The sequence below is a fragment of the Dama dama genome, chromosome 5, assembly GCF_033118175.1.
Source record: "Dama dama isolate Ldn47 chromosome 5, ASM3311817v1, whole genome shotgun sequence".
In the NCBI taxonomy this organism is placed as follows: Eukaryota; Metazoa; Chordata; class Mammalia; order Artiodactyla; family Cervidae; genus Dama; species Dama dama.
The window spans coordinates 80,408,070-80,435,028 of record NC_083685.1 but is presented as its reverse complement, the minus strand read 5'-3'; the positions used below and the strand labels follow the sequence as shown (position 1 = coordinate 80,435,028).

At 38.2% G+C, this 26,959-nt stretch overlaps 1 protein-coding gene across 3 annotated transcripts in view; it reads left to right on the top strand.

Annotated features, from left to right (window-relative positions):
• Window positions 1-26,959, top strand: part of TRIM37 (tripartite motif containing 37) — a 139,132-nt gene that overhangs the window by 85,678 nt on the left and 26,495 nt on the right. For all 3 annotated transcript variants that reach the window (XM_061142644.1, XM_061142645.1, XM_061142643.1), the window contains exons 18-21: window positions 2,788-2,979; window positions 11,051-11,359; window positions 24,133-24,261; window positions 24,795-24,984. In XM_061142644.1, the coding sequence (XP_060998627.1) occupies window positions 2,788-2,979; window positions 11,051-11,359; window positions 24,133-24,261; window positions 24,795-24,984 (820 nt within the window). The remainder of the gene's footprint in view (window positions 1-2,787; window positions 2,980-11,050; window positions 11,360-24,132; window positions 24,262-24,794; window positions 24,985-26,959) is intronic.

Sequence of the window (26,959 nt, the reverse complement as noted above, 5' to 3'; positions counted from 1 at the left end):
AGTAAAATCAAGAGCTCAGATAGATTAGTGTGACATTTTAGCAGGCTTAATCTGGCTTGGCTTACGAAGAGAGCATCTATTTGCTTTTTTATGAGTTTTTTTTTTCCCTCATGTGAAGTTCAGGAGCAGTTTTCTGCTTATAATTTCAGTAGCTTTATTTCTCGGAGAAGGCAATGGCACCCCACTCCAGTACTCTTGCCTGGAAAATCCCACGGGTGGAGGAGCCTGGTAGGCTGTGGTCCATAGGGTTGCTAAGAGTCGGACACAACTGAGCGACTTCACTTTCACTTTTCACTTTTACACATTGGAGAAGGAAATGACAACCCACTCCAGTGTTCTTGCCTGGAGAATCCCAGGGATGGGGGAGCCTGGTGGGCTGACGTCTATGGGATCACACAGAGTCGGACACGACTGAAGTGACTTAGCAGCAGCTTTATTTCTAGTAGCAAAAAGCAACCCAAATTCTTTCCTAATAGAAATAAAGTAGTTTTATATATTCATATTTTATAGCGCTGCACAGAAATAATGAAAATGAATAAGCTGCTATATATAGCAATATAGATGAATCTCATGAATATAATATTGAGCAAAAAAGCAGAATGTAAGAATATAGCTGCATCATTGCATTTAAAAAAGGTTCAAAAACAGGCAAACTAATATATGGTGTTTTACTCCGGATGGAAGTTACCTTTGGGGAGGAGGGTAAGTGAGCAATTTTAGGAGGCATGGAAGAATCTTGGGGTGCTATTAATTTGTGATCATTCACTAGGCTTTATGGACTTCCCTGATGGCTCAGCAGTAAAGACTCCTCCCTGTGGTGCTGGAAGTGCAGGTTCAGTCCCTGGGTTAGGAAAATCCCCTGGACAGACGAGCCTGGTGGACTACAGTTCATGGGGTTGCAAACAGTCAGACACGACTGAACCAACTGAGCATGCGCTCATGCAACTAGGCTGTATGAGACAGACATGCACACACTCACCCAGGTTAATGGTGGTGCTGACTCTCAGGAAACTGAGATAGATGCTAAACTCTCTGGTGCCTTTGGATGAAATGTGATACTGCTGTGTGTGGAAGGATGGGAACCTAGGAGGGGTGGAATAGCCAAAGGACTTGAACCACAACAGAAAGGAGTTTGCTCATTGGTGAGAGTAGTGAGTGATCTGGAAGAGTGGTTAGAAACAGAAGACTGTTAACACCCATCTCTGTACTTGGAGGTCCATTTAGCACGAGAGATAAATAGCTTTTGTTTTTGAAGAACCAGATAGTTGGGCAATCAATACCATAATCTGGACTAATGAACCTATTTACTGTATGATAGAACCACCTGAGTAGCTTTTTGAAAAAGTCCTGGATCCCAGTCCAGTATCCTCGTTCAAGTACATCTAGAGTAGGGCCAGGAACCTGTCATTTTAAAAACTCCGCCAACTGACTTATATGCAGCCTGATTTGGGAACTTCCTAGTAAAGGAAAAGAGCTAAGGAACAGTTTGAAGGGGGAGAGGGAATAGTTTTCTGTCTTTTAAAATAGGAGTTGCAAAAAAAAAAAAATAGGAGTTGCAGTGGTGTGTACAGAGGCTAAAAGAGAAATTGGCAACGAGATAATCCTTAGAAGAGGAAGGACAAACAAGTAGAAGGTAAGGACATGAGGGTGTGAATATAGATGAAAAACATGTAAGTAAATAACTGGCCTGAAGCTTCTGAATAATAAACTTTTCTCCTAAGTACCCCCTATCCATCTCTATCTCTTTAGAAACACCCTCATGAATAGTCAGGACCTGATTACTTCATGTTATTTTTATATTATCTACTTTAAGACTTTGCATGTAACATTTTTTAATGTTGTGGGTTTTTTTAGGAATATATTTAAATAACTTTATTTAAGGAGGTCAGTTTTAACCAACATTTCCATACCTAATACTTGCTAGGCATTGTACTAGGCACTGGAGAAAAGTCAGATGGTTTCCTTGGGTTAAGGAGCTTTTTAGTTCAATATAGGTAATACAGAATGACCATGTTCTCAGATGTCATATTATGTATCAGTCATTAACAGGTTAAGTCTAAAATATTCATATTGTACTTCAGTATTTAATCAAACTAGAAAAAACGTCTTGCCAGACAGTCATGACCTGAGTATTTTACTGTTCCTAGACCTGCAGAAGATTCCATTTTGATGTCTAGATCCTTGGGATCTGTTATACCAGGGGGCTTGACTTTCATCCAAGACCACTGGGTTATAAGATACATTCTCCTTTTCCTTAACCCTCATCCCCCAATTGTATGTATTGTACATGCTCTCACCTTTTTATTTCTGGGGTTTAGAATGGGGCTTCCCAGGTGGCGATAGTGGTAAAGAATCCACCTGCCAATGCAGGAGATGCAAGAGACATGGGTTTGATCCCTGGATCAGGAAGATTACCCTGAAGGAGGAAATAGCAACCTACTCCAGTATCCAGTGTTCTTGCCTGAAAAATTCCATGGACAGAGGCTCCTGGCAAGCTATAGTCCATGGAGTCATGAAGAGTCTGACATGACTGAGCATGCACGCAGTGTGGGGTTGTGGATAACTCCTGAATTTTGAATGGTAATGAGGCCAGTGGTCATTCACTGTTCTTTGTACACTTCTCTGGCGATATGGTTTCTTTGTGTTTCTTATCATGAACACCAGCTCCTAAGAGATAGGTCCATAGACAAGTATTCAAACGACATTAACCAGTTTACTTTTTTCTTTTACATATACTTGAGTTTGTCCAATTACATATAGCTTTCATTTTCTGTATCTCTTTCGCAGGTGGTAACCATGGCTATGTGGGTGCCAGTAGCAGAATGTCAAGAAGAGCACACTTGTGCTCTGCTGCTACCAGTAGTTTATTAGACATCGATCCTTTAATTTTAATACATCTCTTGGACCTTAAGGACCGGAGCAGTATGGAAAATTTGTGGGGCTTACAGCCTCGGCCTCCTGCTTCACTTCAGCCCACAGGTAAAATATGAACAATAATTTTCCTTTTTTCTGTGCTTCTCCAAAAGAACTCTTAAATTTGAATTCAGATATCTTAAGTGTTGGAACATGGTATGTTTCTGTCACAAATCGATTTTTCATTGTATTTTATAAAAATATATCAATTAAATCAGTTTTCTGTTATTGTTCAAAGGTATTTTGTACAAAAATAATGTCAAAGTACCTGTAAGAAGGTTTTTATATGATTTGCCTTTTAGATTGTGACTACTGGGCAGTTTGATCCATGTGAATTAAAGTTGTCGTTTGTGAATGGACTTAAAGTTTCACAGGCCTCATGAGTACCCTGACTTCTAAGTGGGACTGTGTGTTAATTAAAAACAGAAAAAGAAGAAGGTTTATTCATGCTTTGATATTCAGTAGCCTAAAAATGTATACCAGTTAGCAGCAGTATTTTTAAAAAATTATTTGTTAAAGAGAAATTACATTTGTGTTACTGTAATATGATGTATACACTTATGTGAATTTAGATGTATAGTCAAATGTGGACTTTTTAAACTTTAGACACAGTCTTTTCTCTTTTTTAAACTTAATTTTATTTTTTAAAATTTGGTTGTGTTGGATCTTTGTTGTTGTGCACAGGCTTTCTCTAGTTATGGGCATCAGGGGCTACTTTCTAGTTGCAGAGTGGAGGCTACTGTCTAGTGGTGGTGCACAGGTTGTAGGCACACAGGCTTCAGTAGTTGCAGCAAGCAGGCTCAGTAGTGTGGCGCACGGCCTCAGTTGCTCCACAGCATGTGGAATCCTCCCAAACCAGGAGTTTAACCCAGATCCTCTGCATTGGCAGGCAGATTCCTATCCACTGTGCCACCAGGGAAGTGGTAGGCATTTACTTTTAAATGGCGTATTTTAGAAACCATTTTTGTTGGAAAACTTTCTAAATAAACTGAACATTTTTCCTACCTTCCTAAAAAAAAAGTAGTACTTTACAAATCAAATCAGTGATTTAGAACAGTGATTTTGGTGCTTCTTTGCAGCAGCAGAACTCACTTTTCAGGTGGAGTTTAAGGCAGATCCTCAGTGTAGAAAACAGAAATAGAGCTGCTCTGGTGGAGGATAGATCAGAACTTGGAGTATTTAGTTCTCTTTGTTCCTAAAGTATTCAGGTGGAGTTTAAGGCAGATCCTCAGTGTAGAAAACAGAAATAGAGCTGCTCTGGTGGAGGATAGATCAGAACTTGGAGTATTTAGTTCTCTTTGTTCCTAAAGTATACTTCCTGAAAGCCTGGGGCTTCAGTTTGAAAGACTGTCTCCAATTAGGTAAAGAAACAGTTGCCTTTTTCTGTCATTCAAGTGCATTTTGTATTATGTGCCTACAAAATAGCACTTATCACATTGCATATAATTTTTTTCTGAGGCATTTTTATTGTAGAAAGTTAAAATGTAGAAAATTATAAAGAGAAAATTAAAATTACACATAGTTCTTGTGATCAACAAACAAATACCCTTAAAAAAAAAACTTTTAGCAAAGATTGTGCTTAAATTATAGCCATTGTTGTTTGCAAAGACTTAGTGAAACAAACAATTTCTGGTTCTCCAGGTGGATGTATACATTGTTTTAACCTTTTTGAAGGAAAATTTTGTAGTCGGTGTAAAATACCTCTATCCTTTAATCCTGTAACTTCATTTTTAGGAGTATATTCCAAAGAGAAAACAATCAGAGTTCTTTGAAAATATCCAACAATACAATTATGGTTGAAAAATTGTTGTCCAAGGAATAGCATATTTTATAGACAAGTAAAATCCTGTTTTTGAAAAATTCAGTGTCAGAGAAAAGAATGCACACTACATAAACAGAATGATATCTCTGTTCTCTGAAAGTTTTCTATTAAAATTGATAATATAAATGAAATGAATTGAGTTTTAGATCAATATGATTAAAAAGTCGATGACAAGGAGGATGCGGTATGAAATAGAGAGGAAGAACAAGCTTGGATTTAAGCATATTGAGTTTGAAGTACCATATCACAGTAGAGATGCTCAGTAGATAGCTAAAAATTAAGAACTGAAATACAGGCATTTATTTGCCAAGAGGTGATGCTAAGTCATTAAAACGAAGAGAGTAAGATTGCAGAAGAATGAGTTTCAAGAAATCCTTTGAAAGGGCTAGGAACATAATTATGGTGAACATCTGTTGTTATTGCATGTGTGGAAGATGAGCCAGATGAAGAGCCTTTGGAGAGAAGAGAGAAGAGAGTCATGGAAGCCAAGTGAAAAATAATCTTTCTGTGAGAGGATATTTAAGGCTAACATTGCAGAAAGATCCAGGTTTCTTTTTATTAAAATGCTTGCTTGAATTTTAGTGTTCATTTTGTACTCTTTGTATATTCTTTCCTTCTCAATCTGTATACTTTCATTTCCTTTTCTTGTCTTATTGCATTAGCGAGAACTTCCTGTAGAGATTGGAAAGGAGTGGTGAAAAGATGCCCCTGATCTTGATGGGAAAGCTTTTAATTTTCTCACCAGAAAGTATAATACTAGCTGTAAATTTTCCATAGATATTCTTTTATCAAGTTGAGAAAGTTCCCCTCTATTCTGAGGTTTTATTGTGAATGGTTGCTGGATTTTGTGAAATGCTTTTTTTTTTTTTTTTTGCATCTATTTATATGATGTAAATAGATTATATTAAATGATTTTCAAGTATTGAACAAGCCTTGCATACCTGGGATAAATCCCATTTGGTTGTCATGTATGGTGTTTTAAATATATTGTTTAATTCAGTCTGCTAATATTTTATTGAGGGTTTTTGGTATCTGTGTTCGTCAGAGATACTGGTCTGTAGTTTTCTTGTAATGTATGTCTGACTTTGATACTAGAGTGATGCTGGCCTCATAGATTCAGTAAGGAAGTATTCCCTCTGCTTCTTGTGGGGACTGTAGAGAATTTTATAATTTCATCGTTAAATGTTTGGTAGAATTCACCAGTGGATCCATTCAGGCCAGATGCTTTCTGTTTTGGAAAGATATAGTTACTGACTGAATTTCTTTAGTATATACAGGCCTATTCATATAGTGTATTTTTCCTTCTGTGAGTTTTGGCAGATTGCCTTTCACGGAGTTGGTCTGTTACATCTAGGTTGTCAAATTTGTTGGCATAGAGTTGTTTATAGTGAACACCTGTCACGTATCAGGCTCACTCCAGGTTTTGTTCTTAACCACTGTTTCATAAAAGGGACATCATAAGGGGCATCAGGGTATGAACAACAGATAGTGTGGCTGAACCAGATTTCGAGGTACACGCAGTGGTAAATAGAAAGGCAAGTTGAATCTGTTCTGTGAAAGGCTTGCCTGAGGAATTTATTCATAGTGAACAGTGGGTAACCATTGTTTCAGTTTAGGAATAGTTTGATTCAAACTATATTTTAGAAAGCTTGCAGTGTTAAGAAAACTATCAGAAAGGGAAATTTAATCGGGATACAGTTGTAGATGTTTATTTGTCATTCCCAGTATGAGAGGACAAATTCATACATTTCTGTGTATTTTCTCAGTCATTATAATGTGTGGAGCTGGGATAAGATCTTCAGGATCTTTTGGCATTATAAAAATTACTTTAAACATCTAGGGAACAGATTAACCTGGGCAATGGAGAAGTAGTTTACTTAGAGCAAAGAGTTATGCTTGTGGAGGTAGAATTTATGGGGCTTGGCAACTAATTGTAATGTGGTAAAGAGGACTTCCCAGATGGCTCAGTGGTAAAGAATCCACCCACCAACACAGGAGGTGCGAGTTCAATCCCTGAATCGAGAAGATCCCCTGGAGGAGGAAATGGTAACCCACTCCGGTATTCTTGCCTAGGAAATCCCTTGGACAGAGAGCCTGGTGCTCTACAGTCCATGGGGTTGCAAAAGACACAACTTAGTAACTAAACAACAGGAGTGCTCTTAAGTAGCTTAGCTTACCAGGAGAAGGGTGGGGGCAGTGACATACTGAAGTCTGCAGGAGGAGCTGTAGATAACTGTCATTCTTGGAAGAGGTGAGTGAGCGTTACAGATGAAACTCTCAATGCTGTTAACCTTATCACTTGACAAATTCAGGAAGACTTCTCATCCTCAGTGCAGTGAGTATCCTTGTCAGGGTCCCGTGGTATAAGATTCCATAGCGTTTTTACACTCTCCTGTCTGGCACTTACCACGCAGTACTGGAATGGATTTTCATTTTTTCACAGTGGGACTGTGAGCTCTGTGAGAACAAAGGCTGGGTGTTTGTCCTGTTCACTTTTGTGTCTCCTGCCTAGCCCAGTGCTTAGCATTTGAAACAAACTCAGTAATTGTTTATTGACTTATTAATGGAGGTTTAAATCTATTTTGTATTTTCCCATTTGGGCTTCTTACTTTTAACAATTCTTGTCAGTTTCTGGTAATAATAAGCTAATCATGTGGGTTAATACAGGGTTTCCTATTTAAGTCCAGGTAGATGTAGGGTGGGAGATGACAGCCACAAAGGTTTTATTTAGCAAAACATTTTGAGTATTTTGTGCCATAGGCTGCATGTCCTAGAATGCAAAGCTCACTAAGATGTAACCTCAGCCTCTTAAGTTGTTCACATTCTACGTGTCTGTCTTCCTTACTGTAATATAATGTGCTCTACAAAATTAGGTAAGAATTGATTTGAAAGGAGGGGAGCATTTGGTGGGTTTAGGTGCTTGAAGAAGGAGACATTTCTGATCTGACCTGGTAAGTTTGAGTTAGAGAGAGAGCAGAGGGAAGAGGACATGTGAAAAGCGTGAGGACAGGGCATGGCTGCAGGTCAGAGCTGCAGGACTGGGGTGCACTGAGCTACCTCGAGGCAGAGCGTAAAGCCATGGAGAGTGGAGGTGGGGTCAGATAATGTAGGGCCTGTGTACTCTACTAATGTTTCCTCGGTGATTCTAAGCAGGAATGTAACATCTGATTTGGGTTTTAAAAACTGCCGTGATACTTTTGTGGACAGTGGGTTGAGTGGGAGCTATGCTGTGCAGTGCTTTCATAGACTGGATCTCCTGAGCCTCAGGACAGCCCTGTCACAATATATGTTATTGTCTTCATTTTCCAAATGAATAAATGAATAAATCTTCTGATTTAAAGAACATTACAGAAACTAATTCATTTTCCAAATGAATAAATGAATAAATCTTCTGATTTAAAGAACATTACAGAAACTAAATGGTTGATCTGAGACCAAATCCTGGGTTTCCAAAATCTCTCCTAATAGTCCACTGTGAATGCTTTCAGCTGCAAGTAGCGAAATCATGCTAATCGTGGCTTAACTAATAGTAATAAAGGCACTTTGTTATACATATTACATCTGGAGGTTAGTGATTCCATGTGCATCAGGTATTTAAAGGCAGGACAAAGGATGGTCTCCCTGCAGTTCTCTTGCCTCTTCTGGCGTGGCGTTAAGATGACTGCCACAGTTTCAGGCATCATTTATTCACAGGAATGTGTCACTAGCAGGAAAGAAAAGATGGGATGTAAAAGACCTATTCTTGTGATGCTGGAGAGCAAAGTTATTAAGATCACAAAGTTATTGAGACTGGAGGCAGACTCCTTGGTTTGAATTAAGCTCCTCTACTTTTAGCTGTATCCCCAACATAATAAAATCTCCCAGTCAGAATGGAGGCTCTCTCTCCCTTCTCCCAACTTTGGCTGAAATTCTTAGTCATGTGCCCACTCTAAATGCTCCAAGAGGAATAAGCTTAGACTAGTTGTAGGCTCATATCCTCTGGGGCCAAGCAAAGGACAGCTTTCACTGCCCTGAGCAGTGCTGACCTGCTTAACACCTAAACACAGTCTGGGTTCTGCAGGCATGGTAGAATTGGGGGAATGGCAGCAGTGTCTGCCTTTTCCCCCTCTTATGGCAGTAGATTGTTGCAGTGTGTGAGCAGGGTATGAGTTAGACTATATATTTTATATACTGTGTATAACATATTTGACCAAGTGTTTGGCTTCTAGGTTTTTTTTGTGTGTGTGTGAATATACTAAAAGCTCAGTATAGAAAATTTGAGAAAAGTGAATAAATACAAAAAAGAAAGCACAGGCAGTGTGGCAGCTTTTAAAATTTTTAGAGTTAAATGTATAATTCAGATTTGAGTAATTAAAATGTGAAGAAATAGAGAAAAACAATAGAATGGGAAAGACTACAGATCTCTTCAAGAAAATTAGAGATCCCAAGGGAAAATGTTATGTAAAGATGGGCACAGATGAAGAACAGAAATGGCAAGGACCTAACAGAAGCAGAAGAGATTAAGAGAAGGTGGCAAGAATACACAGAAGAACTATACAAAAAAGTCCTTAATGACCCAGATAAACACAATGGTGTGGTCACTGACCTAGTTTCAGACATCCTGGAATATGAAGTCAAGTGGGCCTTAGGAAGCATTACTATGAACAAAGCTAGTGGAGGTGATGGAATTCCAGCTGAGCTATTTCAGATTCTAAAAGATGATGCTGACAAAGTGCTGCCCTCAATATGCCAGCAAATTTGGAAAACTCGGCAGAGGCCACAGGACTGGAAAAGGTCAGTTTTCATTCCAATCCCAAAGAAAGGCAATGTCACAGAATGTTCAAACTACCATACAGTTGCGCTCATTTCAGATGCTAGCAAGGTAATGCTCAAAATTCTTCAAGGTAGTCTTCAACAATACATGAACCAAGAAGTTCCAGATGTACAGGCTGGAACCAGAGATCAAAGGCAGGGGAACCAGAGATCAAATTGCCAACAACTGTTTAATCATAGAAAAGGCAAGAGAATTCCATAAAAACATCTACTTCTGCTTCATTGAGCAGGCTAAAACCTTTCACTGTGTGGATCACAACAAACTGAAAAATTTTTCAAGAAATAGGTATACCAGGTTATCTTACCTGCCTTCTGAGAAACCTGTATGCAGGTCAAGAAGCAACAGTGAGAACGGGACATGGAACAACAGACTGGTTCCAAATTGGGAAAGAGTGTCAAGGCTGTATATTGTCACCCTGCTTATTTAACTTATGTGCCGAGTACCTCATGCACATTGCCAGACTGGATGACTCACAAGCTGGAATCAAGATTGCTGGGAGAAATATCAGTAACTATGGATATGCAGATGATCCCACTCTAATGGCAGAAAGTGAAGAGGAACTAAAGAGCCTCTTGATGAGGATGATAGAAGAGAGTAAAAAAGCTGGCTTAAAACTAAAGATTAAAAAAACTTAAGATCGCGGTATCTGATTCCATCCCTTCATGGCAAATAGATGGGCAAAAAGTGGCAACAGATTTTATTTTCTTGGGCTTCAAAATCAGTACAAACAGTGACTGCAGCCATGAAATTAAAAGATGCTCCTTGGAAGTAAAGCTTTGCCAAATCTAGACAGCGTATTTAGAAAGCAAAGACATCACTTTGCCAGCAAAGGTATGTGTAGTCAAAGCTATGGTTTTCCTAGTAGTCATATACAGATGTGAGAGTGGGACCATCAAGAAGGCTGAGCACTGAAGAATTGATGCTTTTGAACTGTGGTGTGGGAGAAAACTCTTGAGAGTCCCTTGGACTACGAGGAGATCCAACCAGTCAACCCTACAGGAAATCAACCCTTAAATATTCATTGGAAGGACTGATGCTGAAGCTGAAGCTCCAATACTTTGGCACCTAATTGGAAGACCTGACTCATTGGAAAAGATCCTGATACTGGGAAAGATTGAAGGCGGGAGGAGAAGGGGACGACAGGATGAGATGGTTGAATGGCATCACCGACTCAATGGACATGAGTTTGAGTAAACTCTGGGAGTTTGTGATGGCCAGGGAAGCCTGGCGTACTGCAGTCCATGGGGTCACAAAGAGCCGGACAAGACTGAATGACTCAACAACAACTAAATGTGACCCAGATTTTAACTTTGTAGGTGTGAATAGAGTTAGGATACTTGTATCTGTTTTCATTAATTGAATTTAATGCATGCTTTTATTGTTGGTACCACCTAAAGAGCTTTAGGTTACTTGCACCTCAAATTTGCCTATATTCACAGTACAGAATGGTTTCGTGAATGTTGAGGTCTGTGTTAACATGACTTGTTACTTTCTCTCTGCAGCATCGTATTCTCGAAAAGATAAAGACCAACGGAAGCAGCAGGCAATGTGGCGAGTTCCCTCTGATTTAAAGATGCTAAAAAGACTCAAAACTCAAATGGCTGAAGTTCGATGTATGAAAACTGATGTAAAGAACACACTTTCAGAAATAAAAAGCAACAATGCTGCTTCTGGAGACATGCCTACAAGCCTCCTTTCTGCTGACCAGGCAGCTCTGGCCGCATGTGGGACTGAAAACTCCAGCAGATTACAGGAATTGGGAATGGAGCTCTTGGCAAAGTCATCAGTTGCCAGTTGTTACATACGAAACTGTAAGTGAAAAAGATCCTCTTAGTTTTATTTTTCCATGTGTCTTTTGGGAAACTCGAGGAGAGGATATTTTCAGAATCAGTTCAGTTCAGTTCAGTTGCTCAGTCGTGTCTGACTCTTTGCGACCCCATGAATCGCAATACGCCCCACCACCCTGTCCATCACCAACTCCCGGAGTTTACTCAAACCCATGTCCATCGAGTCGGTGATGCCATCCAACCATCTCATCCTCTGTCGTCCCCTTCTCCTGCCCCCAATCCCTCCCAGCATCAGGGTCTTTTCCAACGAGTCAACTCTTTGCATGCGGGGGCCAAAGTACAGAATAATAATATTTAAATATCTCCCTCAGTGTTAATTAGGACTACAAATACATACAGTTTTTTCTCCCATCCAAAACTGACTTTGTATATTTTCTGCTATACAACAGAGTTAACATTTCTTGATTGCTTATTCTGTACTGGGCAAGAAATAAGACAGAATCTTTACTCTCATGAATCCTGCATTCATTACTCGTGTGATAGGAATTGGGCATTAAAATGTGTAGACAGGTAAAGATTATTTCAGTTGATAAAAAGTCCTTTGAAGTCCACAGCAGAGGAGTGGGGTGGGCAGAGTGAGGAGTGAGCTGTTTTAGTCAGGGTCGTCAGAAAGTCCCTCAGGAGGCGAGCGTTGAACTGACATCTGAAGGTTGAGGAGTGGGAGCCTTGTGGAGGTCGGGGGGAAGCATTCTTCACGGTGAACAGAACAGAAAATGCAAAGTCACGTATACAGGATTCGCTCTACATGTCTGAAGGCTGAAGGAAGACCAGTTTGGCTGAACGTGGTGAACTGAGGAGAAGCGAGAGCAACAGGAGGTACGTCAGAGAGAGAGGATCTAGATCAGGCACGGGCTCAGTCGCTCAGTTGTGTCTTGACACTTTCGCGACCCCATGGACTGTAGCCCGCCAGGCTCCTCTGTGGGATTTCCCAGACAAGAATACTGGAGTGGGTTGCTGTTTCCTTCTCTATTAGATCACATAGGGTCTTATAAGACCTCAGTAACCAGTTTGAGTTTTATTCTGATTTTGGCGGGAAGTCTCTAGACAATAAAAATCAGAGGGGTGTTTATGATCTGATATACTTGTAAAACAAAGATTGCTTTGTTGTGTGGAGAAGGGTCTGAAAAGGATTGAGAGTGCAAGTTGTGAGGCCAGTTCACAGCCTATAACAATAGCTTGTATGAGATACTGACTTATTCCAGAGTTTCTGCACTGGACTTGCCCAGAGTCTAGCAGCCTTTCTTTACTGAGGTTCCAGTCTCCCAAGGATGATATATAACTAGTACCACTCTAGATACACAGGAGAGAAGTTCATCTGTTACATACAGTGGATATTTTAAACCATGAGAGCTCAGTTCTTTGCCACAAACCTGGTAAGAAAGGGTTTAGGAAAACAGAAAAACTAAGAATGATGTTTAACTGTTTGGTCTAAGCAACTTAGTGACTGCTGGTATCATTAATTGAGATGCAAGTTAAATAGGAAGAAGCAGGTGTGGGGATGGTGGGACATAGGGGCATCATGTCAGGAATTTTTTTAAAAATATGTTTGGTTTGAGATGTCTGCTAGATCTAGTAAAATATCTCATAGGCAGTTGAATGCTTTCGTAAATCTGAAGCATATGAGGGTAAAGCTGGATATAAGCAGTTGGGAGTCAGCAGTGTCAGATGTTGTTTAAAACCAGGGATCAAGTATGAAGGGAAAAGAGAAGTTTTGGTTCTGGGCACTTAAACATTTAAAGGCCTGTTAGGGAATCTAGCTAAGGAAGTTGAAAAGAGCAGTCATTAAGGTAGAGAACAACAGAAGAAATGAAATCTCAAAAAAAAATTTTTTTTTTTTAATGCATCTCAAAAAAGATGGAGTGGTTGTCTGTCATTGAGAGGCATCAAGATGAAGGGTGGATGGGCCTTTTTGGAACCATTCCCATGGAGGGCTATAGCAGAAGCGAATGAGGTGGGAAACCAGAGCATGACTGCTCGGCTCCTTCGAGAAGCGTCATAATAAATTGGGTGGTTCCTGGAGGGGTGGTGGAATCAGGCAGGAGTTTGACATCTGTGTCTTGTTTTCCTTTTCTTAAACATATCTGCTTTTTTTAACCTGGGTTTTTTTGGTGGTGAAATATATACATTAATAACGTAAAGTTTACTATCAACTTTTTTTTTTTTTTTTTTTTGAGAAAAAAAAAGAGTCCTTTATATTTATCATTTTTCTCTCCTTTTTTCTTCTAGTTTTATTGAGATGTAATTAATCTACAGAACTGTATAAATTTAAGGTGTATAGAATAATGATTTGGCTTACATCAAGAAGTGATTACCACGATGAGTTTAGTGAACATCCATCCTCTCATATATACAAAATTTAAAAAATGTTTTTTTCTTGTGAAAATACTTCTAGGATTTATTCTGTTCACGGTTTTTTTTTTCTTTTTTTTTTTCATTTATTTTTATTAGTTGGAGGCTAATTACTTTACAATATTGTAGTGGGTTTTGTCATACGTTGACATGAATCAGCCATGGAGTTACATGTATTCCCCATCCCAATCCCCCCTCCCACCTCCCTCTCCACCCGATTCCTCTGGGTCTTCCCAGTGCACCAGGCCCAAGCAGTTGTCTCATGCATCCAACCTGGGCTGGTGATCTGTTTCACTATAGATAATATACATGCTGTTCTCTCGAAACATCCCACCCTCACCTTCTCCCACAGAGTCCAAAAGTCTGTTCTGTATATCTGTGTCTCTTTTTCTGTTTTGCATATAGGGTTATCATTACCGTCTTTCTAAATTCCATATATATGTGTTAGTATGCTGTAATGATCTTTATCTTTCTGGCTTACTTCACTCTGTATAATGGGCTCCAGTTTCATCCATCTCATTAGAACTGATTCAAATGAATTCTTTTTAACGGCTGAGTAATATTCCATGGTGTATGTACCACAGCTTCCTTATCCATTCATCTGCTGATGGGCATCTAGGTTGCTTCCATGTCCTGGCTATTATAAACAGTGCTGCGAAGAACATTGGGGTGCACGTGTCTCTTTCAGATCTGGTTTCCTCAGTGTGTATGCCCAGAAGTGGGATTGCTGGGTCATATGGCAGTTCTATTTCCAGTTTTTTAAGAAATCTCCACACTGTTCTCCATAGTGGCTGTACTAGTTTGCATTCCCACCAACAGTGTAAGAGGGTTCCCTTTTCTCCACACCCTCTCCAGCATTTATTGCTTGTAGACTTTTGGATAACAGCCATCCTGACTGGCGTGTAATGGTACCTCATTGTGGTTTTGATTTGCATTTCTCTAATAATGAGTGATGTTGAGCATCTTTTCATGTGTTTGTTAGCCATCTGTATGTCTTCTTTGGAGAAATGTCTGTTTAGTTCTTTGGCCCATTTTTTGATTGGGTCATTTATTTTTCTGGAATTGAGCTTCAGGAGTTGCTTGTATATTTTTGAGATTAATCCTTTGTCTGTTGCTTCATTTGCTATTATTTTCTCCCAATCTGAGGGCTGTCTTTTCACCTTACTTATAGTTTCCTTTGTTGTGCAAAAGCTTTTAAATTTCATTAGGTCCCATTTGTTTCTTTTTACTTTTATTTCCAATATTCTGGGAGGTGGGTCATAGAGGATCCTGCTGTGATTCATGTCGGAGAGTGTTTTGCCTATGTTTTCCTCCAAGAGTTTTATAGTTTCTGTTCTTACATTTAGATCTTTAATCCATTTTGAGTTTATTTTTGTGTATGGTATTAGAAAGTGTTCTAGTTTCATTCTTTTACAAGTGGTTGACCAGTTTTCCCAGCACCACTTGTTAAAGAGGTTGTCTTTTTTCCATTGTATATCCTTGCCTCCTTTGTCAAAGATAAGGTGTCCATAGGTTCGTGGATTTATCTCTGGGCTTTCTATTCTGTTCCACTGATCTATATTTCTGTCTTTGTGCCAGTACCATACTGTCTTGATGACTGTGGCTTTGTAGTAGAATCTGAAGTCAGGCAGGTTGATTCCTCCAGTTCCATTCTTCTTTCTCAAGATTACTTTGGCTATTTGAGGTTTTTTGTGTTTCCATACAAATTGTGGGATTATTTGTTCTAGTTCTGTGAAAAGTACCATTGGTAGCTTGATAGGGATTGCATTGAATCTATAGATTGCTTTGAGTAGAATAGCCATTTTGATAATATTGATTCTTCCAATCCATGAACATGGTATGTTTCTCCATCTGTTTGTGTTGACAGTTTTTATATACGTATCTTAATTATTTTTAGCTGTATAATTCAGTGGCATTAAATACATTTATGCTGTTGTGCGACTATAACCACCATTCATCTCAACTTTTTCATCATCCCAAACTGAAATTTTATATACTTTTGAGTAGTAACTCGGTGTTCCTGGTTTCCAGTACTCTCTGGTAACCACTATTTGTTTCTATAAACTTGATTATTCTAGATATCTCATATACGTGGAATCATACAGTATTTGTCTTTTTGTGTCTGACTTATTTCACTTCAGCATAATTTCTTCAGTCTTCATATTGTAGCAAATGTCAGAATTTCATTTCTTTTTAAGGCTGAGTAATACTGCCTTTTAGGTATTTATATACTATAGTATGTTTATCCATTCATCTCTTGATGGACATTTGGATTTTTTCCACTTTTTGGCTATTATGAATAATGCAGATATGAACATGTATGTGCAGCATCTGTTCTGATATCTGCTTTCATTTTTTTGGAGGGTATATACCTAGAGTGTGATTGCTGATTCATATGGTAATTCTGTGTTTAATTAAAAAATAAATTATTTTAATCATGATAAATTTTACCATATTTTATTAAACAAAATTGACTATCTTAACCTTTTTAAGTGTAGTTATCAATGGCATTGAATATCACATGCACATTGTTGTGCTACCAATGCCAACAGCCACCCACAGAACTTTGTTTTTATCTTGTGAAACTGTCTCCATACCTATTAAACGATTGCTGTCTCTTCTTTCTCTCTTGATCCCCTGGCAGCCACCATTTTGCTTTCAGTCTATGAATTTGATTACTATGGGTACCTCGTATGAGTGGAAACTTATTTTATGTGTGGTTGGCTTATTTCACTTAGTATAAGTTTCTCAAGGTTCATCCATGTTCTAGCGTATGTCAACATTTTCTTCTCTTTTATGAATGCATAATATTCCAGTGTGCATTCATTTTGATGGATACTTGTGTTAACCATGTATGTGAGGGTTTACTTCTGAGCTTTCCATATATGTGTTTATTAAAATGAGATATATTAATGCTGGATACTGGTGGCAGTAATATAGTAGAGATGAATAGGACGGGGTAATTGCCAAATACATAGAATTCTTTTGAGATACTTGTGTTAACCATGTATGTGAGGGTTTACTTCTGAGCTTTCCATATATGTGTTTATTAAAATGAGATATATTAATGCTGGATACTGGTGGCAGTAATATAGTAGAGATGAATAGGACGGGGTAATTGCCAAATACATAGAATTCTTTTGAATAGAGGTGATAATTTAGTAGAAAAATGAGTAAAGGTTATGATTAAGTTATTAAGGTAAGAAGAAATACCACAGGACAATAAATGTATTAAAATATACTCAACCTTATCTAGTTGTCAAGGAAATGACAATTTTAAACCAAAAGAAGTAAAGCTTTTTGGATGGATTTTTGCAAAAAACTCTTGTTATATATTTCTTCAGATACTTCCTTTGTTGTCAGTTGTTTTTGTTTTCTGCTAAACAATAAGTTTTAAATTTTTTATTTTCAACATCTATTAATAGTATTCATTCTTTGAGGGTTTAATGTTTTTCTTTGGAAGGCCTTTTCAGCTCTAAAATCACGCTTAACTTCCTTGGTTCTGTTTTTATTTTTTAACTTTTTTACATTTAGTTCATTATTTCATATGTAACTTGTTTTCCATGACAGTGTGCAAATTCAGTGATCACCATGCCCAACCTACCCATGAAAATGAAACATGTTTTTTGAAGAGTCTTTTCTGTTCAACAAAATGAAATTCATTTTTTATATTATAGACCAAATTCTCATACTTAACATAGTTCTGTTTTTAAATTCATTCATACAGTTGGACGAGGTGAAATTGCCAGTGGGACACTTTTTTAAAACATACAAAGCAGCACTTTGGTATTGTTAAGCTAAATGTTTGTTCCATTGTCTACCAGACCCACATTCCTTTTTGTTAACCATTTTAGTTTTATAGTTTATCATACTGTGATAGGTTTGCCTTCATTTTGTTTTCAAAATGTCTTTGATGGCTCTTACATGTTTACTTTTCCAGAAAAACATTTTGACTGGAATAATGTTACATTTAATGCATTAGTTAACATTTAATTTGAGGAATTGACATCTTTTAGGTATTAAAGCATTCAAATTGAGTAATGTGGTGTTTCCATTTATTCAAGTCATCCCTGGTGGCTCAGATGGTAAAGCGTCCACCTGCAGTACAGGAGACCTGGGTTTGATCCATGGGTCGGGAAGATCCCCTGGAGAAAGGAATGGCTACCCACGCCAGTATTCTTCCCTGGAGAATTCCATTTTTCAGAGGAACCTGGTGGGTTACAGTCCATGGGGTAACAGAGTCGGACACAACTGAGCAACTAACAGCAATTTTCTGTTATAGTCATATCTCTTCAGAGTTTTAGTTTTCTTCATATAAGTTCTGTATATGTCTTGTTAATGTTAATTTCTAGATATATTATAATTTAGGTTTCTATTGTGATAGGATCTCTTTTTCCTTCTATAATATTTTCTAATCATTGGTTATTGATGTATATAGAAAGACTGTTGGTTTTAATATGTTTATTTTGTGTTTAGCCCACTTAGTTTTTTTAAGTCTAAGTTTTTTAGTCAATTATATTGAATTTCCTAAGTATATACTCATATCATCAGCAAAAGTCATAGCTTATCCACTCCTTTCCTGCTTATTTACTTTTCATATTGTATTGTCTAGGCTGGGACCTTGGAATGATGTTAACTTATAGCAGTTAGAGAATTTTTATAATGTTTTAAACTCTATTTAGGAATTCCTTAGGTTTTATCTCATTAAGTTCAAATTTTGCTATATGTTTCAAAAGGTAGTTTTTATAGAGTTGAAAAAGATACTCTTTTCCTAACTGCAATAATGGTTAACATTTACAAAGTGTTTATTATTACAGATACTATTCTAAGCCTTCAAGCCACTACACCTTCCTGAGGGAACTTAGAATGGGAGAGTCTTAAAGGAACTGTGGATGAGAAAGAGCAGGATACTGGCCCTAGATTGCTGAGTGAAGTGAAAGTGAAAGTTGCTCAGCTGTGTCCGACTCTTTGCCACCCCATGAACTATACAGTCCATGGAATTCTCCAGGCCAGAATACTGGAGTGGGTAGCGTATCCCTTCTCCAGTGGATCTTCCTGACGCAGGAATCGAACCAGGGTCTCCTGCATTGCAGGTGGATTCTTTACCAGCTGAGCTATCAGGAAGCCCTTAGATTTCTGAAGTGCATATTAAAGGGATGATTTCAGTGAGCTCAGACTCTCGGATCTTCCCATGTGTCGAAAAGTGCTGAATTCATTAACTTGTGATATCTGGTGTTTTTTTTAATTAACTGTCATCTTTTGATGTTCCAGTTATGCAAAAACCCTTATATTTTTCCTCCCTTGACTCTTCAGAAACTCTGCCAAATAAAACATAATTCTCAACTGTTATGGTTGTACATTTTTTTTCAGTCAACACTACTTACCAAGAGTTTTTCTAAGTCAAGAAGTTGTATAGAATGATATCAAATGCTTGTTTGTCATCTGTCAAAATAATCATATTTTGCCCTTTTACTTTGTGAACACAGAAAATTACGTTCTAGAATGAGTCTTTCTACTTGGTTGTGGTTTGTAATTTTTTAGTATACGGTTGACTCTGAGTAACAGGGGTTTGCACTATATGGTCCTCCTATCCACAGATTGTTTTCAGTAAATCCACAGTTGGTTGAGTCTTTGGATGCTGAATTACTGATAAGGAGGACTGATTATAAAGTTATCCCCTTGTTCTTTGCACATGTGGGATCTTAGTTCTTCTTCAACCGGGGATCAAACCTGAGCTCCCTGCAGTGGAAATGTGAAGTCTTAACCACTGAACCACCAGGAAGTCCCAGCTAATTCTTAGGATTCTTGAATATGTAGTAAATAAGTAAAATTGAGCTATAGTTTCATTATTCTATCATTAACATATTTTAGTTGTGTTTTTATGCCAATCTCATAGAAAAGATTCAGAAGCCTTTGTTCTTTTCTATGCTGAGAAATTATTTTAACATGACATCTGTTTGTTAAAAGTGTAATGAAATTCATCTATAAAACTATTGAGTAATTCTTTTGGGAATAAAACTTTTAACAGCCTTTTTCATTTCTGTATGTTTACTGGTGCCCTCATATTTCTTTTTTGCTTCTTATATCAATTTTCATAATTAATTTCCCTAGCAAATTCATTTTATTAGATAAATGTACCAGGGTAAAGTCACTCTGTTCCTTTAAATTTTAAAAACTCCTTCTGCATATGGGATGTTAACTTTGTTATATCATTGCTTATTTGTGTTTTCTTATTTTTTCCCTTGACTTGACGTGCTGGAAGCTTGTCCATTTTATTCATCTCTTCAGAGACCTAGTTCTTAGATTTATGTCATCTTCTTCTTGTTGTTCAGTCACTCAGTCGTGTCTGAGTCTTTGTGACCCCATGGACTGTAGAATGCCAGGCTTCCCTGTCCTTCACCATCTCCCGAAGCTTGCTCAAACTCATATCCATCGAGTTGGTGACACCATCCAACCATCTCATCCTCTCTCATCCCCTTCTCCTGCCTCTAATCTTTCCCAGCATCAGGGTCTTTTCAGATGAGTCAGTTCTTTGCATCAGATGGCCAAAGTATTGGAGCTTCAGCTTTAGCATCAGTCCTTCCAATGAATATTCAGAATTGATATCCTTTAGGATTGACTAGTTGGATCTCCTTGCAGTCCGAGGGACTCTCAAGAGTCTCCTCCAATACCACAGTTCAAAAGCATCAAATTTTTGGCACTCAGCGTTCTTTATTATCCAACTCTCACATCCATACATGACTACTGGAAAAACCTCTTTGCTGTGACTATACAGACCTTATTCGGCAAAGTAATGGCTCTGCTTTTTAATATGCTGTCTAGGTTGGTCATAACTTTTCTTCCAAGGAGCAAGCTTCTTTTAATTTCATGGCTGCAGTCACCATCTGCAGGCATTTTGGAGTCCAGGAAGATAAAGTCTGTCACAGTTTCCGTTGTTTCCCCATCTACTTGCCAGGAAGTGATGAGACCGGATGCCATGATCTTAGTGTTTTGAATGTTGAGTTTTAAGCCAACTTTTTCAGTCTCTTCTTTGACTTTCATCAAGAGGCTCTTTAGTTCCTCTTCGCTTTCTGCCATGAGAGTGGTGTCTGTCTTTTTATTATGTTAATTTCTGCCTTCACTTCTGTTAATGCATCTCTTCATTTTCTTTTCTTAAATGATAGTTCATGTTTACTTTGCAGTGAAGAAATTGGTCATAATTTTTTCTCACAGCATCTCCCCCCCCCACACAATGTACAATTCATCAGTTTTTATTATATTTACAGTTTTGTGACATTCACCATTATCCAAGTCTAGGACATTTTCATCATTCCCCATATTATTGAACTTAGGTTTGGCTGCTCACTGCTTAAAAGCCAATAATTTGAGGGGCAAGTGTCAGTAGAAAGAAAAGATGGCTTTAACCAGAAAAGCCAGCAGTTTGAGGAGTTGGTGGACTTGTGTCCAAAGACCAAGTCCAAGGCGTGTGCTCAGCTGTGACAGTTTTTTTTTAAGGGAAAAATATGGGTGTTGGGAGGAGAATCTCAGCATATTGAGGCAGAAGGTTGGGTTCTGCATCATTCTCACAGCATGCAGATTGGCTGCCTCTCCCTTCAGATTTATCAATATCTTGCCCAAGTGATCGAGGATTGCTTGGGGGCTCCATTGAAAGTAGCTTGCTTTAGTCACTCAGTCAACTCTTTGCTACCCCATGGACTGTAGCCCGCCAGGCTCCTCTGTCCATGGGGATTCTCCAGCAGGTATACTGCCCTTGCCCTCCTCCAGGGATTGGAAGTAGAGAGCTAGTCAGTTTTTTCAACTGCTTAATTCTTCATTCTTCTTTTTATCTAGGAAAAGAATCAGCAAGACAAGGTATGCATTCAAGAGAGGAAAAGTCAGAAGTTGGATTAAATTGCCTCGTGATCTCATTCCTATAATTAGGTTCTTTTAAAGTTAGAGGTTATGGTGATGGTTTAGTTACTAAGTCGTGTCTGACTCTTGCAATACCATGGACTGCAGCCCACCAGACTCCTCTGTCCATGGGATTCTCCAGGCAAGAATACTGGAGTGGGTTGCCATTTCCTTCTCTAGGGTATCTTCCTGACCCAGGGATCAAACCCAGGTCTCCTGCACTGCAGGCAGATTCTTTACCAACTGAGCTACCAGGGAAGCCAACTTCCTGGTATAAATGGTCCCCTGATGGCTCAGACGGTAAAGCGTCTGCCTGCAATGTGGGAGACCCGGGTTTGATCCCTAGGTTGGGAAGTTCCCCTGGAGAAGGAAATGGCAACCCACTCCAGTATTCTTGCCTGGAAAGTCCCATGGATGGAGGAGCCTGGTAGGCTACAGTCCAAGGGGTCACAAAGAGTCAGACACAACTGAGCGACTTTACTTCACTTTTCAAAGTTAGAGGATAATAGATGGACAGACAAGAAAGGGGCAAGGAGCTCCATTTACTCTCCCCATAAACTCCATACCCAGGAGCCCTTACTTCCTATCTTCCCCTTCCCCTTATATCCTGGTAATTGCTTATCTATTTTGTCTGTATGGATTTGCTTCTTCTGGACTTTTCATATAAATGGAGTCACACTACACGAAGCTTTTTGTATCTGACTTCTCTAACTTAGCATGTTTCCAAGGACCATTCATGTTGTAACATGTCTTTTTTCATTTTGTTTTAAGGCTGAGTGATACTTCATTGTTTATGGGTACCACTTTTTGTTTGATCTGCTTAGCAGTTGATGAGGACTTCGATTTTTTATTTCTACTTTTTTGGCTGTAATGAATTATGATGCTGTGACCATTCATGTATGATTTTTTGTGTGGACATATGTTTTTATTCACCTTAAGTATATGCTTTGGAGTGGAATTGCTGGATTATATGAGAACTAAGTTTAATTTTTTGAGGCATGGCCTTACTATTTTGTGGACTTTTCCAATGGCTCAGTAGTAAAGAATCCGCCTGCAACACAGGAGACTCGGGTTTGATTCCTGTGTTGGGAAGATCCCCTGGAGGAAGAAATGGCAACCCACTCTAGTATTCTTGCCTGGGAAGTCCCATGGACAGAGGAGCCTGGTAGGCTGCAGTCCATGGGGTCACACGTAGCTGGATATGACTGAGCGCAGCACAGCAGGAGCATGCTGTTTTCATAGCAGCTGCACCATTTTACGTTCTCAGCAGTGTATAAGGATTCCAGTGTCACTGTATTCTTATCAGCACTTGTTTTTGTTCATCTTTTTTCCCTTTGTCCAGCTTAAATTATCTTGGCTTCCTTCCAAAAATTAATTGACCATAAATATTAGGTTTTCTTTCTGAACTCTTGAATTCTGTTGCATTGATCTTTTTTTTGTTTCTTTACCACAGTCTTGAATACTGTAGTTTTACAGCAGAGTTGTGAAATCGTATGAGTGAGTCCTCAATTCAAGATTGCTTTGAAGTATTCTGGATCTTTTTTATTTTTCTATGAATTTTAGGATCAGCTTGTCGATATCTGCAACATCAACCACGAAAAGACAGCTGAAATTTTTATAGGGATTGTGTTGAATCTATATTGTAGATCAAGTTTGGGAATAATGCTATGTTAGCAGTATTGAGTCTTCCAGTTAATGAACACAGTATTTTCCCTCATTTCTTTATTTTTTTTCAACAATGTGTGATAGTTTTCCACGTTAGGGTCTTACATTTCTTTGTTAAAATTTTCCCTAAGTATTTTATTCTGTTTGATGCTGTTGTTAATGGAATTGTTTTCTTAATTTCATTTTCAGATTATTCTTTACTGCTGTATAAAAAGTCAGTTGGTTATTGATCTTATATCCTGCTACCTTATTGAACCTGTTCATTACCTTTTAATGCATCTCTTCTGCTTTCTTATTTTTCTTTTTTTTTTTTTTTAATTATTTTTCCATCTTCTTGAGTCTATGCATGTTAGGTCCTTTAGTTTCAGGTTGTTTTCTTTTAATTCATTTTAAGGCTATACATTTTCCTCTAATTACTGTTTTAGCCACAGACATCTTAACATATTATAATTGTGGTTTGTTTCTAATTCAGCATTGATTTATTTTTAACCCAATAATATTTGTTTCCAAGTGTTTTGATGGTTATTTTTTTGTTCTTGGTACTTGGTTTAATTGAATTGAGATTGGAGTTCGTTTGGAATTTAAACTGATTTTTCTTTTGGAGTTCACTGATAATTTTCTACTTTTGTAAGAACACAAGCAATGAAATAGGAATGTTTTTGGCATAAAACCCCAAATAAACCAATTGGGACCAGAGTGTTCTATTTATCTTTGAACACAGTAGATGGGAATTCCTTCCATGTATGGTAAGATAAAACCTTTCTCTGGTTGCCTAGGTAGTAAGTTTTGTGCCATTTTATCATAATCAGAAATGTTTTAAAATGTCTTTGCAGCCACAAATAAGAAGAGTCATTCGCCCAAGCCTGCTCGGTCAAGTATAGCAGGTAGTCTGTCTCTTCGAAGAGCAGTAGACTCTGGGGAAAATAGCCGTTCCAAGGGAGACTGCCAGACTCTGTCTGAAGGTAAGTTTGGAGAGTTCAGAATGTAACTTTGGTAGATAGATGTCTGTTGAAACTGATCTTATGGTATAGCTGCTTTAAAGGCACCAAAAATGCTGAAACTCAGGTTGAAAATTCCTTGATCACAGAACAGAACAGACCCATCAGTAAGAAAGTGCAGCCATCAGACTTCATATTCTGGACTCCTGAGTTTTAAATACCTGACATCAAGAAGACTGGGGTATATTTAAGAATTGTTCTTGAGTTTTCCTGCAGTTTAAAAATTTATGTATAATGAGATCTCCTGAGTGAAGACTGCAGTGTGGGACACCAGGGTTCGATCTCTGGGTCGGGAAGATTCCCTGGAGAAGGAAATGGTAACCCTCTCCAGTACTCTTGCCTGGAGAATTCATGGACAGAGGAGCCTGGTGGGCTATGATCAGTGGGGTCGCAAAGAGTCGCACACAATTTAGCGACTAACATACCGTAAGTGGAAACTAGAGAGAGAACCTTTTTTTGTTTGCCTTCCTTCTGAATATACCCTTCCTTTTTTGTAGTCTCCCCAGGAAGCTCTCAGTCTGGGAGCAGGCATAGTTCTCCCCGAGCCTTGACCCATGTCAGTATCAGTGACATTCTGCCGAAATCTGAAGATCGGCAGTGTCAAGCTTTGGATTCAGATGCTGTTTTGGTTGCAGTTTTTAATGGCGTACCTGTTGTTGAAAAAAGAAGAAAAATGGTCACCTTGGGGTAAATGAAGTTCTTTTGTTTATATAATAGAATAATAGCTAATAGCTTTGGTTGGCACTTTTAAATCTACAATGTAATAAAGTAAATTTCTACTATGTTAATTTTTTAGCAATTATTTATTTATTGTATTAAAAAGGAACTTTTAAAGTATCAGAGATCTTCCTTTTTTCTTAAACTGAGTGAGATAGTAGCAGAAGTTCAGTTTGAGTAAGTTAGAACTCCTTTTCACTGAAGTTAGGATAATAATGTTGTATGACCTTGTGTAACCTCTTTATTGTGAGGTTCTGTGTCACCTTTTTTCCCCATCTGTCCCATGCTTTTCACACACATTTGTGCTGGACTTTATTGTGGCTTTACATGAATTTGGGTGGAACAGAGACCTAACAATTTAATTTTACCACTGCTTTTCTGCTTTCATCTTACCGTTTTTTCTTTTATGAAAGTGTCCTCAAAATACATAGTTGGAATTTCCCGAAAAGGTATATATACACGGTCATTAGTACCTTTATTTCTCTCCCAGGAAACATGAACTCAAATCCCAGTCATGTCAGTTAAACTTCCATCTGCCTGAGAGAGTGAATGTGGAGTGTATTGTCTGTGAATGTGCAGATGAGCCTTTAGTGTCCATCTGCTCATCTATTTTATGGCTACTAAGTATCATTTCTAATTTTAAACAATGGAATAGTTTTACCTTGGAGACTTTGAAAAGAACTTTGAATTAAATTTAGAGAAAGATTAATATCCCTTAAGTTTACTTTGTTTCATAGAGTTTTTAGATCTGAATAATTACCAAATCTAAAAGGACAGCTGGTGGCTTTATTTTCTGCTTTAGCTCAGGTTTAAGTAGGGAAAACGTGATAATCACTGGAGATTGTCTTATCCTTCCCACTTCCTAGTCTGGTTTTACACAAGTTCCTTTTAAGATGAAAGCTGTAACTAGCTTTTATATTTTGTTACAGAGGTTTATATCTGCCTTTAGTCATAAAGATTAAATGTCTACGAATGTATAGTTTTTGTAGACTGTAAAATCCTTTATAATTGTATAAAGCTCATAGCTGTAACCCTCATTTTATGGTTACTTATACTGCCAGCCTGGCTCATGTGATGTTTTCCATCTTGTGTCTTTTTTTCCCTGCCTGATTTAAGGTAACATAAGCAAAAATTTTAAATACTAATAATAAATGGTTCAAAATGGAAGTTAAAAAAAGAATATTAAGTTTTCCCATCTGCTTTGTTTTCCATCCCCCTGCCCACACACATTCCTGCTGTTTTTAATTTTTTGTATATGCTGTGTCTTCTCAGTTTTCATGCATATTTAAATAACTGCAACCATATAGTTTTTTTCTAATAAAAATGGTACACCTTATTTTCTCATTCAGTATACCTTAAAAGTCTTTCCATATAGGTGAGAACATGTTCTTATTGTTATTATTATTTTTTTTTCTTGGTAACAATATTTTTTATCATTTTATCTACACAGTACTTTAGTGTTTAACAGAATACTGAAAATATAGTCCAACATCCCAGTTTTAAGTGCAATAATCAGAACCACCATTGTATTTAGGAAGTGAGAGTGAAAGTGAAAAGTCACTCAATCATGTCTGACTCTTTGCGACCCCATGGACTGTAGCCCACCAGGCTCCTCCATCCATGGAATTTTCTAGGCAAGAGTACTGGAGTGGGTTGCCATTTCCTTCTCCATATTTTAGTAATTTTTAAATGAAGGATCATTGCTTTACGGTATTGTGTTAGTTTCTGCCAAACATCAATATGAACCAGCCACAGGTTCACCCGTGTCCCCTCCCACTGACCATCCCTCCCACCTCCCCATCCCGTCCATCTGGGTTGTTGCCGAGCCCCAGGGTGAGTTCCCTGAGTCATGCAGCAAATTCCCGTTGGCTGTCTCTTTTGTGTATGGGTAATGTTCATTTCCATGTTCCTCTCTCCATTATCCCACCCTTTCCCTCCTCCCCCA